The sequence below is a fragment of the Ascaphus truei genome, chromosome 20 (genome assembly GCF_040206685.1).
Source record: "Ascaphus truei isolate aAscTru1 chromosome 20, aAscTru1.hap1, whole genome shotgun sequence".
NCBI classification, from domain to species: Eukaryota; Metazoa; Chordata; class Amphibia; order Anura; family Ascaphidae; genus Ascaphus; species Ascaphus truei.
Genome location: NC_134502.1, coordinates 18,354,040 through 18,369,239, shown reverse-complemented (window position 1 = coordinate 18,369,239; position 15,200 = coordinate 18,354,040). Strand labels below are relative to the sequence as shown.

Below are 15,200 nucleotides of genomic sequence, written 5' to 3'. Positions count from 1 at the left end.
GGATATTTCAAAAGGATGAGTATGTGTGGAACAACACTCTGTCTCATTGTTCTCAGATGTCTGACAGGGCACAGGGATTCAGTTCCCAGAGGGATTGCCTGGGAAAAGCTGGGACTCACACCCAGCACCAAAACTACAAACTACCCAATCCTGCAAGGAAGCGCAGAGCTTCGTTACTTGCAGTGGAGCGACTTCGTAGGGCTTCACAAGCTTGCTAGGAAGCAGGACTTCAGTTCCCAGAGAAATTGCCTGGGAACAGCTGAGACTCAGACCCACCACCAAAGAAAAGGACATTCTATGTTGTTGCAGATCTACAGTATGTGTTTGTGTTTGTGTTTGCTTGTCTACACTTGCCTCAGCAGTGTGTTATACCCTGTTTTACCCAGTCTGGGGAAATAAATGACTCTCTATTTGAAAATCTGTTGTGTATAGACTCCTCACTGACTCTATGTACAACGCCAATGCATCACATACTGTACAGTATACACAGAGCAGTATCTGTATTATACGCAAAGCAGTGCGTATATCTGTATTATACATAGAGCAGTGAGTGTATCTGTATTATACACACCAGTGTGTGTAGCTGTATTATACACAGAGCAGCATGTATATCTGTATTATACACAGAGCAGCGTGTGTATCTGTATTATACACAGAGCAGCGTGTGTATCTGTATTATACATAGAGCAGTGTGTGTATCTGTTTTATACACAGCAGCGTGTAGTTCTGTATTATACACAGGGCAGTGTGTGTATCTGTATTATACACAGAGCAGCGTGTGTATCTGTATTATACACAGAGCAGGGTGTGTATCTGTATTATACACAGAGCAGTGTGTGTATCTGTATTATACACAGAGCAGCGTGTGTATCTGTATTATACACAGCAGTGTGTGTATCTGTATTATACATAGAGCAGTGTGTGTATCTGTATTATACACAAAGCAGTGTGTGTATCTGTATTATACACAGAGCAGAGTGTGTATCTGTATTATACACAGAGCAGCGTATATCTGTATTATACATAGAGCAGTGTGTGTCTGTATTATACACAGAGCAGTGTGTGTCTGTATTATACACAGAGCAGTGTGTGTATCTGTATTATACACAGATCAGTGTGTGTATCTGTATTATACACAGAGCAGTGCGTATATCAGTATTATACACAGAGAAGTGTGTGTCTATATTATACATAGAGCAGTGTGTGTCTGTATTATACATAGAGCAGTGTGTGTATCTGTATTATACACACCAATGTGTGTATCTGTATTATACACAGAGCAGTGTGTGTATCTGTATTATACACACCAATGTGTGTATCTGTATTATACACAGAGCAGTGTGTGTATCTGTATTATACATAGAGCAGTGGGTGTATCTGTATTATACACAAAGCAGTGTGTGTATCTGTATTTTACACAGAGCAGTGTGTGTATCTGTATTATACACAGAGCAGTGTGTATCTGTATTATACACAGAGCAGCGTATATCTGTATTATACATAGAGCAGTGAGTGCAGCTGTATTATACATAGAGCAGTGTGTGTCTGTATTATACACAGAGCAGTGTGTGTGTATCTGTATTATACACAGAGCAGTGTGTGTATCTGTATTATACACAGAGCAGTGCGTATATCTGTATTATACACAGAGCAGTGTGTGTCTGTATTATACATAGAGCAGTGTGTGTCTGTATTATACATAGAGCAGTGTGTGTATCTGTATTATACACACCAGTGTGTGTATCTGTATTATACATAGAGCAGTGTGTGTATCTATATTATACACAAAACAGTGTGTGTATCTGTATTATACACAGAGCAGTGTGTGTCTGTATTATACATAGAGCAGTGTGTGTGTATCTGTATTATACACAGAGCAGTGTGTGTCTGTAATATACATAGAGCAGTGTGTGCAGCTGTATTATACATAGAGCAGTGTGTGTCTGTATTATACACAGAGCAGTGTGTGTGTATCTGTATTATACACAGAGCAAAGTGTATCTATATTATACATAGAGCAGTGTGTGCAGCTGTATTATACATAGAGCAGTGTGTTTATCTGTATTATACACAGAGCAGTGTGTGTCTGTATTATACATAGAGCAGTGTGTGTAGCTGTATTATACATAGAGCAGTGTGTTTATCTGTATTATACACAGAGCAGTGTGTGTCTGTATTATACATAGAGCAGTGTGTGTAGCTGTATTATACATAGAGCAGTGTGTGTAGCTGTATTATACATAGAGTAGTGTGTTTATCTGTATTATACATAGAGTAGTGTGTGTATCTGTATTATACACAGAGCAGTGTGTGTAGTTGTATTATACAGAGAGCAGTGTGTGTCTACATTACTTCTTAACACTCTAACACAACAAACACAATGCAACAATATTACACGATGAAACACAACAAAAACCGTGACACTAGAAGTGTCTGACTCTCTGGTCCTAGAGGTTTCTCTTACCTTTGCATGAGGTAACATTGACTCCCCTCGTGATAATGTTGGATTGTAAATACCCTGAGGGGCAGTTACAGGAGAATCTCCCCGGGGTATTAATGCAGATAGCAGGGAGGTCACAGGGCGGAGAAAAGTCACATTCATTTACATCTGTAATACAACACAATATGACACAGTGTAACACAACAACACAATGTGACACCGAATAACATAACAACACAATGTGACGCGGAATAACATAACAACAAAATGTGACAGTGTAACACAGCAACACAATGGGACACAGTGTAACACAACTGTACAATTGGATATTTAATATCATATTTCTTTTTTTGGTGCTAAAACGTAGTACAAAGCGTCATAAAAACTGCGTTGTTTGTAATAAGTTCGTTATGTGACTTCATACGTACGACGCACAACTCGTTGAAATTAAGTTTGATGTATCACATCATAGTTAGACAGTTAGACAGTTAGACAGTTAGACAGTTAGACAGTTAGACAGTTAGACAGTTAGACAGTTAGACAGTTAGACAGTTAGACAGTTAGACAGTTACATAGTTACATATTAGATGAGGTTGCAAAAAGACATATGTTCATCAAGTTTAACCTATGATCAATTATATAATACAATGTTTTAAAGACTGCCCATTTATCTTCCACATTTTTCTCGTTAAAAACGTCATCCCAATTAATTCCTAGTAGATTATTCAAATCTTTCTAAAATGTAAAATCTTTGTTGAACCCATCTGAGGGACCTTTGCGGAGGTGAAGGGTGGGGACGCTTGCGAGCGTGAGTATGAACCCTTGTCCCGTGTGCAGGTCGTGTTCTCGCTGGGTGCCGCGCGCGACAGTACAGAACTGATTAATAAAAAACACACATGTAGGATATTGCTCGGTCTGCAGCTTTAACATCTGTATACCCAGCGCAGGCCTTTTCTGTGCCTAACAATAGGAAAGACACATTTTGAATCTGCTGCCCCAAACGGAGAAGTGTCAGGTGAGCATAGGGGCGCACACAAGCGCAATTTAATATAATAAAAGCATGTGCTTGTATAGCGCTGCTTGTTTTACGTACCGCTTTACAGAGACATTTTGCAGGCACAGGTCCCTGCCCCATGGAGCTTACAATCTAACTTTTGGTGCTTGAGGCACAGGGCGATAAAGTGACTTGGCCAAGGTTACAAGGAGCCGACACCGGGAATTGAACCAGCTTCCACGGCTTCAAACTCAGCACCAGTCAGTGTCTTTACTCACTGAGCCGCTCCTTCTCCCTAGTATGAGATTTTCCTGCGCAACTTTTGCACCCAAAAAGCTATTTGCGATGCTTAGTATACAGGCCCCAATGTGATACAGTGAGCCACAACAACACAATGAGACACAATGTAACACAACACCACAATTTGATACAGCAACATAATGTGACACAACACAATGTATGAAAACACACAATGGAACACATGAAACAATGTAACATAACAACATAAATTAACATAACCCCAAATGTGTCACAATAAACAATGTAGAGCACTGTGTAACACACAATATCACAGTAGAAGTGTTAGACTGTCTAGTCCTAGAGGTGTTTCTTACCTTCACACACGGTTACTCCTGTTCCGTTAATACGTGTCACATACCCTGAGGGGCAGTTACAGGAGAAGCTGCCCGGGGTATTAGTGCAGAGAGCGGGGTGAATACATGGCGGTGCGACATCACATTCATTTATATCTGTAACACATCAACACAGTGTGACACAACAACACAGTGTGACACAACAACACAATGGGACATACAGTATATACTAGGATCGTATTTGATTTATTTTTTTGGTCACAATTTCAGTGCCAACAAGTAGTATGAGCCTACCTAAAAAGTGCGTTGTATATAAAAAACGTCTTGCACGCCTCATGGACAAAATGTTATAAACAGGTAGCGAACGCCTGTGCTTCATACCCTGAGTGCCAGGGAAAATACAAAGTTCCTTTGGTACCTATTTCAAGAATATGGATCCTTTTTGAATAGATAGGTGTTGACATAATTGGTCCCCTGGAGAAACAATCTTCAGGGTATCAATATATATTCATTATAATAGATTGTGTTATCAAACCAACTACGTTCTTCTGTTGGGTTTCCTACCAAAAAATGTGTCAATTGGTGCGTAAAAAGCATGTCCAGACTCAGTGAGGAGGTCTACGGCCTGTTAAAATTGAAGTTGGTATGAACCTCTGCTTATCATCCCCATATAGATAGGCTAGTCAAGTGCATCCATAAAACCATTTAGGTTGTTAAGAAAGTTTATCTCCACTAATACATGGCATTGGGATAAACTGCGTCCGCCACTTCTCTTTGCCATCCTGGTCTTCCACAGGGATTTCACTTTTAGACTTGATGAAAGACAACCAAGTGGGGTTCTGGATTTGGTAAAGGAAATGTGCAAAGACCAACTCCCAAGGGCAGAAAGTGGGGTACAGGATGTGTTGGCCCTTGCAGAAAGGTTAAATACTATAGGGGTGTTTGCAGAAGGGAACCTACAAAAAGCAAAGGTAATGCTTTATAATAAAGGGGCCCTGGTAAAATAATTTCATCCAGGAGATAAGGAGTTAGATTTGGGGTCACAGCCAGACCCCGTACAAAACAAGGAAAGTGTCCAACTAGGGGAGAATCTTTCCATAGACCAGAAATTACAGGCACAGAATACGATTAGACAATATTTTAATGTATTCTCTCTGTTGTCTAGGAGACCCCACCCTAAGGCCCGAATTTTACCTGGGAAGAGGGGGATATTTCAAAAGGATGAGTATGTGTGGAACAACACTCTGTCTCATTGTTCTCAGATGTCTGACAGGGCACAGGGATTCAGTTCCCAGAGGGATTGCCTGGGAAAAGCTGGGACTCACACCCAGCACCAAAACTACAAACTACCCAATCCTGCAAGGAAGCGCAGAGCTTCGTTACTTGCAGTGGAGCGACTTCGTAGGGCTTCACAAGCTTGCTAGGAAGCAGGACTTCAGTTCCCAGAGAAATTGCCTGGGAACAGCTGAGACTCAGACCCACCACCAAAGAAAAGGACATTCTATGTTGTTGCAGATCTACAGTATGTGTTTGTGTTTGTGTTTGCTTGTCTACACTTGCCTCAGCAGTGTGTTATACCCTGTTTTACCCAGTCTGGGGAAATAAATGACTCTCTATTTGAAAATCTGTTGTGTATAGACTTCTCATTGACTCTATGTACAACGCCAATGCATCACATACTGTACAGTATACACAGAGCAGTATCTGTATTATACGCAAAGCAGTGCGTATATCTGTATTATACATAGAGCAGTGAGTGTATCTTTATTATACACACCAGTGTGTGTAGCTGTATTATACACAGAGCAGCATGTATATCTGTATTATACACAGAGCAGCGTGTGTATCTGTATTATACACAGAGCAGCGTGTGTATCTGTATTATACATAGAGCAGTGTGTGTATCTGTTTTATACACAGCAGCGTGTAGTTCTGTATTATACACAGGGCAGTGTGTGTATCTGTATTATACACAGAGCAGCGTGTGTATCTGTATTATACACAGAGCAGGGTGTGTATCTGTATTATACACAGAGCAGTGTGTGTATCTGTATTATACACAGAGCAGCGTGTGTATCTGTATTATACACAGCAGTGTGTGTATCTGTATTATACATAGAGCAGTGTGTGTATCTGTATTATACACAAAGCAGTGTGTGTATCTGTATTATACACAGAGCAGAGTGTGTATCTGTATTATACACAGAGCAGCGTATATCTGTATTATACATAGAGCAGTGTGTGTCTGTATTATACACAGAGCAGTGTGTGTCTGTATTATACACAGAGCAGTGTGTGTATCTGTATTATACACAGATCAGTGTGTGTATCTGTATTATACACAGAGCAGTGCGTATATCAGTATTATACACAGAGAAGTGTGTGTCTATATTATACATAGAGCAGTGTGTGTCTGTATTATACATAGAGCAGTGTGTGTATCTGTTTTATACACACCAATGTGTGTATCTGTATTATACACAGAGCAGTGTGTGTATCTGTATTATACACGGCAGTGTGTGTATCTGTATTATACATAGAGCAGTGGGTGTATCTGTATTATACACAAAGCAGTGTGTGTATCTGTATTTTACACAGAGCAGTGTGTGTATCTGTATTATACACAGAGCAGCGTATATCTGTATTATACATAGAGCAGTGAGTGCAGCTGTATTATACATAGAGCAGTGTGTGTCTGTATTATACACAGAGCAGTGTGTGTGTATCTGTATTATACACAGAGCAGTGTGTGTATCTGTATTATACACAGAGCAGTGCGTATATCTGTATTATACACAGAGCAGTGTGTGTCTGTATTATACATAGAGCAGTGTGTGTCTGTATTATACATAGAGCAGTGTGTGTATCTGTATTATACACACCAGTGTGTGTATCTGTATTATACATAGAGCAGTGTGTGTATCTATATTATACACAAAACAGTGTGTGTATCTGTATTATACACAGAGCAGTGTGTGTCTGTATTATACATAGAGCAGTGTGTGTGTATCTGTATTATACACAGAGCAGTGTGTGTCTGTAATATACATAGAGCAGTGTGTGCAGCTGTATTATACATAGAGCAGTGTGTGTCTGTATTATACACAGAGCAGTGTGTGTGTATCTGTATTATACACAGAGCAAAGTGTATCTATATTATACATAGAGCAGTGTGTGTAGCTGTATTATACATAGAGCAGTGTGTTTATCTGTATTATACACAGAGCAGTGTGTGTCTGTATAATACATAGAGCAGTGTGTGTAGCTGTATTATACATAGAGCAGTGTGTTTATCTGTATTATACATAGAGTAGTGTGTGTATCTGTATTATACACAGAGCAGTGTGTGTAGTTGTATTATACAGAGAGCAGTGTGTGTCTGTATTATACATAGAGCAGTGTGTGTAGCTGTATTATACATAGAGCAGTGTGTTTATCTGTATTATACATAGAGCAGTGTGTGTCTGTATTATACACATAGCAGTGTGTATCTGTATTATACACAGAGCAGTGTGTATCTGTATTATACATAGAGCAGTGTGTGTAGCTGTATTATACATAGAGCAGTGTGTTTATCTGTATTATACATAGAGTAGTGTGTCTGTATTATACACATAGCAGTGTGTATCTGTATTATACACAGAGCAGTGTGTATCTGTATTATACATAGAGCAGTGTGTGTAGCTGTATTATACATAGAGCAGTGTGTTTATCTGTATTATACATAGAGCAGTGTGTGTATCTGTATTATACACAAAGCAGTGTGTGTATCTGTATTATACACAGAGCAGAGTGTGTATCTGTATTATACACAGAGCAGCGTATATCTGTATTATACATAGAGCAGTGTGTGTCTGTATTATACACAGAGCAGTGTGTGTCTGTATTATACACAGAGCAGTGTGTGTATCTGTATTATACACAGATCAGTGTGTGTATCTGTATTATACACAGAGCAGTGCGTATATCAGTATTATACACAGAGAAGTGTGTGTCTATATTATACATAGAGCAGTGTGTGTCTGTATTATACATAGAGCAGTGTGTGTATCTGTTTTATACACACCAATGTGTGTATCTGTATTATACACAGAGCAGTGTGTGTATCTGTATTATACACGGCAGTGTGTGTATCTGTATTATACATAGAGCAGTGGGTGTATCTGTATTATACACAAAGCAGTGTGTGTATCTGTATTTTACACAGAGCAGTGTGTGTATCTGTATTATACACAGAGCAGCGTATATCTGTATTATACATAGAGCAGTGAGTGCAGCTGTATTATACATAGAGCAGTGTGTGTCTGTATTATACACAGAGCAGTGTGTGTGTATCTGTATTATACACAGAGCAGTGTGTGTATCTGTATTATACACAGAGCAGTGCGTATATCTGTATTATACACAGAGCAGTGTGTGTCTGTATTATACATAGAGCAGTGTGTGTCTGTATTATACATAGAGCAGTGTGTGTATCTGTATTATACACACCAGTGTGTGTATCTGTATTATACATAGAGCAGTGTGTGTATCTATATTATACACAAAACAGTGTGTGTATCTGTATTATACACAGAGCAGTGTGTATCTGTATTATACATAGAGCAGTGTGTGTAGCTGTATTATACATAGAGCAGTGTGTTTATCTGTATTATACATAGAGTAGTGTGTCTGTATTATACACATAGCAGTGTGTATCTGTATTATACACAGAGCAGTGTGTATCTGTATTATACATAGAGCAGTGTGTGTAGCTGTATTATACATAGAGCAGTGTGTTTATCTGTATTATACATAGAGCAGTGTGTGTATCTGTATTATACACAAAGCAGTGTGTGTATCTGTATTATACACAGAGCAGAGTGTGTATCTGTATTATACACAGAGCAGCGTATATCTGTATTATACATAGAGCAGTGTGTGTCTGTATTATACACAGAGCAGTGTGTGTCTGTATTATACACAGAGCAGTGTGTGTATCTGTATTATACACAGATCAGTGTGTGTATCTGTATTATACACAGAGCAGTGCGTATATCAGTATTATACACAGAGAAGTGTGTGTCTATATTATACATAGAGCAGTGTGTGTCTGTATTATACATAGAGCAGTGTGTGTATCTGTTTTATACACACCAATGTGTGTATCTGTATTATACACAGAGCAGTGTGTGTATCTGTATTATACACGGCAGTGTGTGTATCTGTATTATACATAGAGCAGTGGGTGTATCTGTATTATACACAAAGCAGTGTGTGTATCTGTATTTTACACAGAGCAGTGTGTGTATCTGTATTATACACAGAGCAGCGTATATCTGTATTATACATAGAGCAGTGAGTGCAGCTGTATTATACATAGAGCAGTGTGTGTCTGTATTATACACAGAGCAGTGTGTGTGTATCTGTATTATACACAGAGCAGTGTGTGTATCTGTATTATACACAGAGCAGTGCGTATATCTGTATTATACACAGAGCAGTGTGTGTCTGTATTATACATAGAGCAGTGTGTGTCTGTATTATACATAGAGCAGTGTGTGTATCTGTATTATACACACCAGTGTGTGTATCTGTATTATACATAGAGCAGTGTGTGTATCTATATTATACACAAAACAGTGTGTGTATCTGTATTATACACAGAGCAGTGTGTGTCTGTATTATACATAAAGCAGTGTGTGTGTATCTGTATTATACACAGAGCAGTGTGTGTCTGTAATATACATAGAGCAGTGTGTGCAGCTGTATTATACATAGAGCAGTGTGTGTCTGTATTATACACAGAGCAGTGTGTGTGTATCTGTATTATACACAGAGCAAAGTGTATCTATATTATACATAGAGCAGTGTGTGTAGCTGTATTATACATAGAGCAGTGTGTTTATCTGTATTATACACAGAGCAGTGTGTGTCTGTATTATACATAGAGCAGTGTGTGTAGCTGTATTATACATAGAGCAGTGTGTTTATCTGTATTATACATAGAGTAGTGTGTGTATCTGTATTATACACAGAGCAGTGTGTGTAGTTGTATTATACAGAGAGCAGTGTGTGTCTGTATTATACATAGAGCAGTGTGTGTAGCTGTATTATACATAGAGCAGTGTGTTTATCTGTATTATACATAGAGCAGTGTGTGTCTGTATTATACACATAGCAGTGTGTATCTGTATTATACACAGAGCAGTGTGTATCTGTATTATACATAGAGCAGTGTGTGTAGCTGTATTATACATAGAGCAGTGTGTTTATCTGTATTATACATAGAGTAGTGTGTCTGTATTATACACATAGCAGTGTGTATCTGTATTATACACAGAGCAGTGTGTATCTGTATTATACATAGAGCAGTGTGTGTAGCTGTATTATACATAGAGCAGTGTGTTTATCTGTATTATACATAGAGCAGTGTGTCTGTATTATACACATAGCAGTGTGTATCTGTATTATACACAGAGCAGTGTGTATCTGTATTATACATAGAGCAGTGTGTGTAGCTGTATTATACATAGAGCAGTGTGTGTCTGTATTATACATAGAGCAGTGTGTGTAGCTGTATTATACATAGAGCAGGGTGTTTATCTGTATTATACATAGAGCAGTGTGTTTATCTGTATTATACATAGAGCAGTGTGTGTAGCTGTATTATACATAGAGCAGGGTGTTTATCTGTATTATACATAGAGTAGTGTGTGTATCTGTATTATACACAGAGCAGTGTGTGTATCTGTATTATACACAAAGCAGTGTGTTTATCTGTATTATACATAGAGCAGTGTGTGTAGCTGTATTATACACAGAGCAGTGTGTGTAGTTGTATTATACAGAGAGCAGTGTGTGTCTACATTACTTCTTAACACTCTAACACAACAAACACAATGCAACAATATTACACGATGAAACACAACAAAAACCGTGACACTAGAAGTGTCTGACTCTCTGGTCCTAGAGGTTTCTCTTACCTTTGCATGAGGTAACATTGACTCCTCTCATGATGATGTTGTATTGTAAATACCCTGAGGGGCAGTTACAGGAGAATCTCCCCGGGGTATTAATGCAGATAGCAGGGAGGTCACAGGGCGGAGAAAAGTCACATTCATTTACATCTGTAATACAACACAATATGACACAGTGTAACACAACAACACAATGTGACACCGAATAACATAACAACACAATGTGACGCGGAATAACATAACAACAAAATGTGACAGTGTAACACAGCAACACAATGGGACACAGTGTAACACAACTGTACAATTGGATATTTAATATCATATTTCTTTTTTTGGTGCTAAAACGTAGTACAAAGCTTCATAAAAACTGCGTTGTTTGTAATAAGTTCGTTATGTGACTCCATACGTACGACGCACAACTCGTTGAAATTAAGTTTGATGTATCACATCATAGTTAGACAGTTAGACAGTTAGACAGTTAGACAGTTAGACAGTTAGACAGTTAGACAGTTAGACAGTTAGACAGTTAGACAGTTAGACAGTTAGACAGTTAGACAGTTACATAGTTACATAGTTACATATTAGATGAGGTTGCAAAAAGACATATGTTCATCAAGTTTAACCTATGATCAATTATATAATACAATGTTTTAAAGACTGCCCATTTATCTTCCACATTTTTCTCGTTAAAAACGTCATCCCAATTAATTCCTAGTAGATTATTCAAATCTTTCTAAAATGTAAAATCTTTGTTGAACCCATCTGAGGGACCTTTGCGGAGGTGAAGGGTGGGGACGCTTGCGAGCGTGAGTATGAACCCTTGTCCCGTGTGCAGGTCGTGTTCTCGCTGGGTGCCGCGCGCGACAGTACAGAACTGATTAATAAAAAACACACATGTAGGATATTGCTCGGTCTGCAGCTTTAACATCTGTATACCCAGCGCAGGCCTTTTCTGTGCCTAACAATAGGAAAGACACATTTTGAATCTGCTGCCCCAAACGGAGAAGTGTCAGGTGAGCATAGGGGCGCACACAAGCGCAATTTAATATAATAAAAGCATGTGCTTGTATAGCGCTGCTAGTTTTACGTACCGCTTTACAGAGACATTTTGCAGGCACAGGTCCCTGCCCCATGGAGCTTACAATCTAACTTTTGGTGCTTGAGGCACAGGGCGATAAAGTGACTTGGCCAAGGTTACAAGGAGCCGACACCGGGAATTGAACCAGCTTCCACGGCTTCAAACTCAGCACCAGTCAGTGTCTTTACTCACTGAGCCGCTCCTTCTCCCTAGTATGAGATTTTCCTGCGCAACTTTTGCACCCAAAAAGCTATTTGCGATGCTTAGTATACAGGCCCCAATGTGATACAGTGAGCCACAACAACACAATGAGACACAATGTAACACAACACCACAATTTGATACAGCAACATAATGTGACACAACACAATGTATGAAAACACACAATGGAACACATGAAACAATGTAACATAACAACATAAATTAACATAACCCCAAATGTGTCACAATAAACAATGTAGAGCACTGTGTAACACACAATATCACAGTAGAAGTGTTAGACTGTCTAGTCCTAGAGGTGTTTCTTACCTTCACACACGGTTACTCCTGTTCCGTTAATACGTGTCACATACCCTGAGGGGCAGTTACAGGAGAAGCTGCCCGGGGTATTAGTGCAGAGAGCAGGGTGAATACATGGCGGTGCGACATCACATTCATTTATATCTGTAACACATCAACACAGTGTGACACAACAACACAGTGTGACACAACAACACAATGGGACATACAGTATATACTAGGATCGTATTTGATTTATTTTTTTGGTCACAATTTCAGTGCCAACAAGTAGTATGAGCCTACCTAAAAAGTGCGTTGTATATAAAAAACGTCTTGCACGCCTCATGGACAAAATGTTATAAACAGGTAGTGAACGCCTGTGCTTCATACCCTGAGTGCCAGGGAAAATACAAAGTTCCTTTTGTACCTATTTCAAGAATATGGATCCTTTTTGAATAGATAGGTGTTGACATAATTGGTCCCCTGGAGAAACAATCTTCAGGGTAACAATTTATATGCATTATAATAGATTTTGTGCTACCAAACCAACTACGTTCTTCTGTTGGGTTTCCTACCAAAAAATGTGTCAATTGGTGCGTAAAAAGCATGTCCAGACTCAGTGAGGAGGTCTACGGCCTGTTAAAATTGAAGTTGGTATGAACCTCTGTTTATCATCCCCATATAGATAGGCTAGTCAAGTGCATCCATAAAACCCTTTAGGTTGTTAAGAAAGTTCATCTCCACTAATACATGGCATTGGGATAAACTGCGTCCGCCACTTCTCTTTGCCATCCTGGTCTTCCACAGGGATTTTACTTTTAGACTTGATGAAAGACAACCAAGAGGGGTTCTGGATTTGGTAAAGGAAATGTGCAAAGACCAACTCCCAAGGGCAGAAAGTGTGGTACAGGATGTGTTGGCCCTTACAGAAAGGTTAAATACTATAGGGGTGTTTGCAGAAGGGAACCTACAAAAAGCAAAGGTAATGCTTTATATTATAATAAAGGGGCCCTGGTAAAATAATTTCATTCAGGAGATAAGGAGTTAGATTTGGGGTCACAGCCAGACCCCGTACAAAACAAGGAAAGTGTCCAACTAGGCGGAGAATCTTTCCATAGACCAGAAATTACAGGCACAGAATACGATTAGACAATATTTTAATGTATTCTCTCTGTTGTCTAGGAGACCCCACCCTAAGGCCCGAATTTTACCTGGGAAGAGGGGGATATTTCAAAAGGATGAGTATGTGTGGAACAACACTCTGTCTCATTGTTCTCAGATGTCTGACAGGGCACAGGGATTCAGTTCCCAGAGGGATTGCCTGGGAAAAGCTGGGACTCACACCCAGCACCAAAACTACAAACTACCCAATCCTGCAAGGAAGCGCAGAGCTTCGTTACTTGCAGTGGAGCGACTTCGTAGGGCTTCACAAGCTTGCTAGGAAGCAGGACTTCAGTTCCCAGAGAAATTGCCTGGGAACAGCTGAGACTCAGACCCACCACCAAAGAAAAGGACATTCTATGTTGTTGCAGATCTACAGTATGTGTTTGTGTTTGTGTTTGCTTGTCTACACTTGCCTCAGCAGTGTGTTATACCCTGTTTTACCCAGTCTGGGGAAATAAATGACTCTCTATTTGAAAATCTGTTGTGTATAGACTTCTCACTGACTCTATGTACAACGCCAATACATCACATACAGTATACACAGAGCAGTATCTGTATTATACACAGAGCAGTATCTGTATTACACGCAAAGCAGTGCGTACATCTGTATTATACATAGAGCAGTGTGTGTATCTGTATTATACACAGAGCAGTGTGTGTAGCTGTATTATACACAGAGCAGCGTGTGTATCTGTATTACACACAGAGCAGCGTGTGTATCTGTATTATACATAGAGCAGTGTGTATCTGTTTTATACACAGCAGCGTGTATATCTGTATTATACACAGGGCAGTGTGTGTATCTGTATTATACACATAGCAGGGTGTGTATCTGTATTATACACAGAGCAGCGTGTTTATCTGTATTATACACAGAGCAGCGTGTGTATCTGTATTATACATAGAACAGTGTGTGTATCTGTATTATACACAGCAATGTGTGTAGCTGTATTATACACAGCAGTGTGTGTATCTGTATTATACATAGAGCAGTGTGTATCTGTATTATACACAGCAATGTGTGTAGCTGTATTATGCACGGCAGTGTGTATATCTGTATTATATATAGAGCAGTGTGTGTAGCTGTATTATACACAGAGCAGTGTGTGTGTCTGTATTATACATAGAGCAGTGTGTGTCTGTATTATACACAGAGCAGTGTGTGTATCTGTATTATACATAGAGCAGCGTGTGTATCTGTATTATACACAGAGCAGCGTGTGTATCTGTATTATACACAGCAGTGTGTTTATCTGTATTATACACAGAGCAGTGTGTGTATCTGTATTATACATAGAGCAGCGTGTGTATCTGTATTATACACAGAGCAGCGTGTGTATCTGTATTATACACAGCAGTGTGTTTATCTGTATTATACATAGAGCAGCGTGTGTATCTGTATTATACACAGAGCAGTGTGTTTATCTGTATTATACATAGAGCAGCGTGTGTATCTGTATTATACATAGAGCAG

General features: G+C 39.2%; 1 protein-coding gene across 1 annotated transcript in view; it reads right to left on the bottom strand.

Annotated features, from left to right (window-relative positions):
• Nucleotides 1-15,200, bottom strand: part of LOC142470965 (uncharacterized) — a 155,384-nt gene that overhangs the window by 107,048 nt on the left and 33,136 nt on the right. The window contains exons 16-19 of the mRNA XM_075577770.1: nucleotides 12,593-12,727; nucleotides 10,993-11,136; nucleotides 4,049-4,183; nucleotides 2,465-2,608 (exon numbers count right to left, since the gene is read on the bottom strand). Coding sequence (XP_075433885.1) covers nucleotides 2,465-2,608; nucleotides 4,049-4,183; nucleotides 10,993-11,136; nucleotides 12,593-12,727 — 558 coding nt within the window. The remainder of the gene's footprint in view (nucleotides 1-2,464; nucleotides 2,609-4,048; nucleotides 4,184-10,992; nucleotides 11,137-12,592; nucleotides 12,728-15,200) is intronic.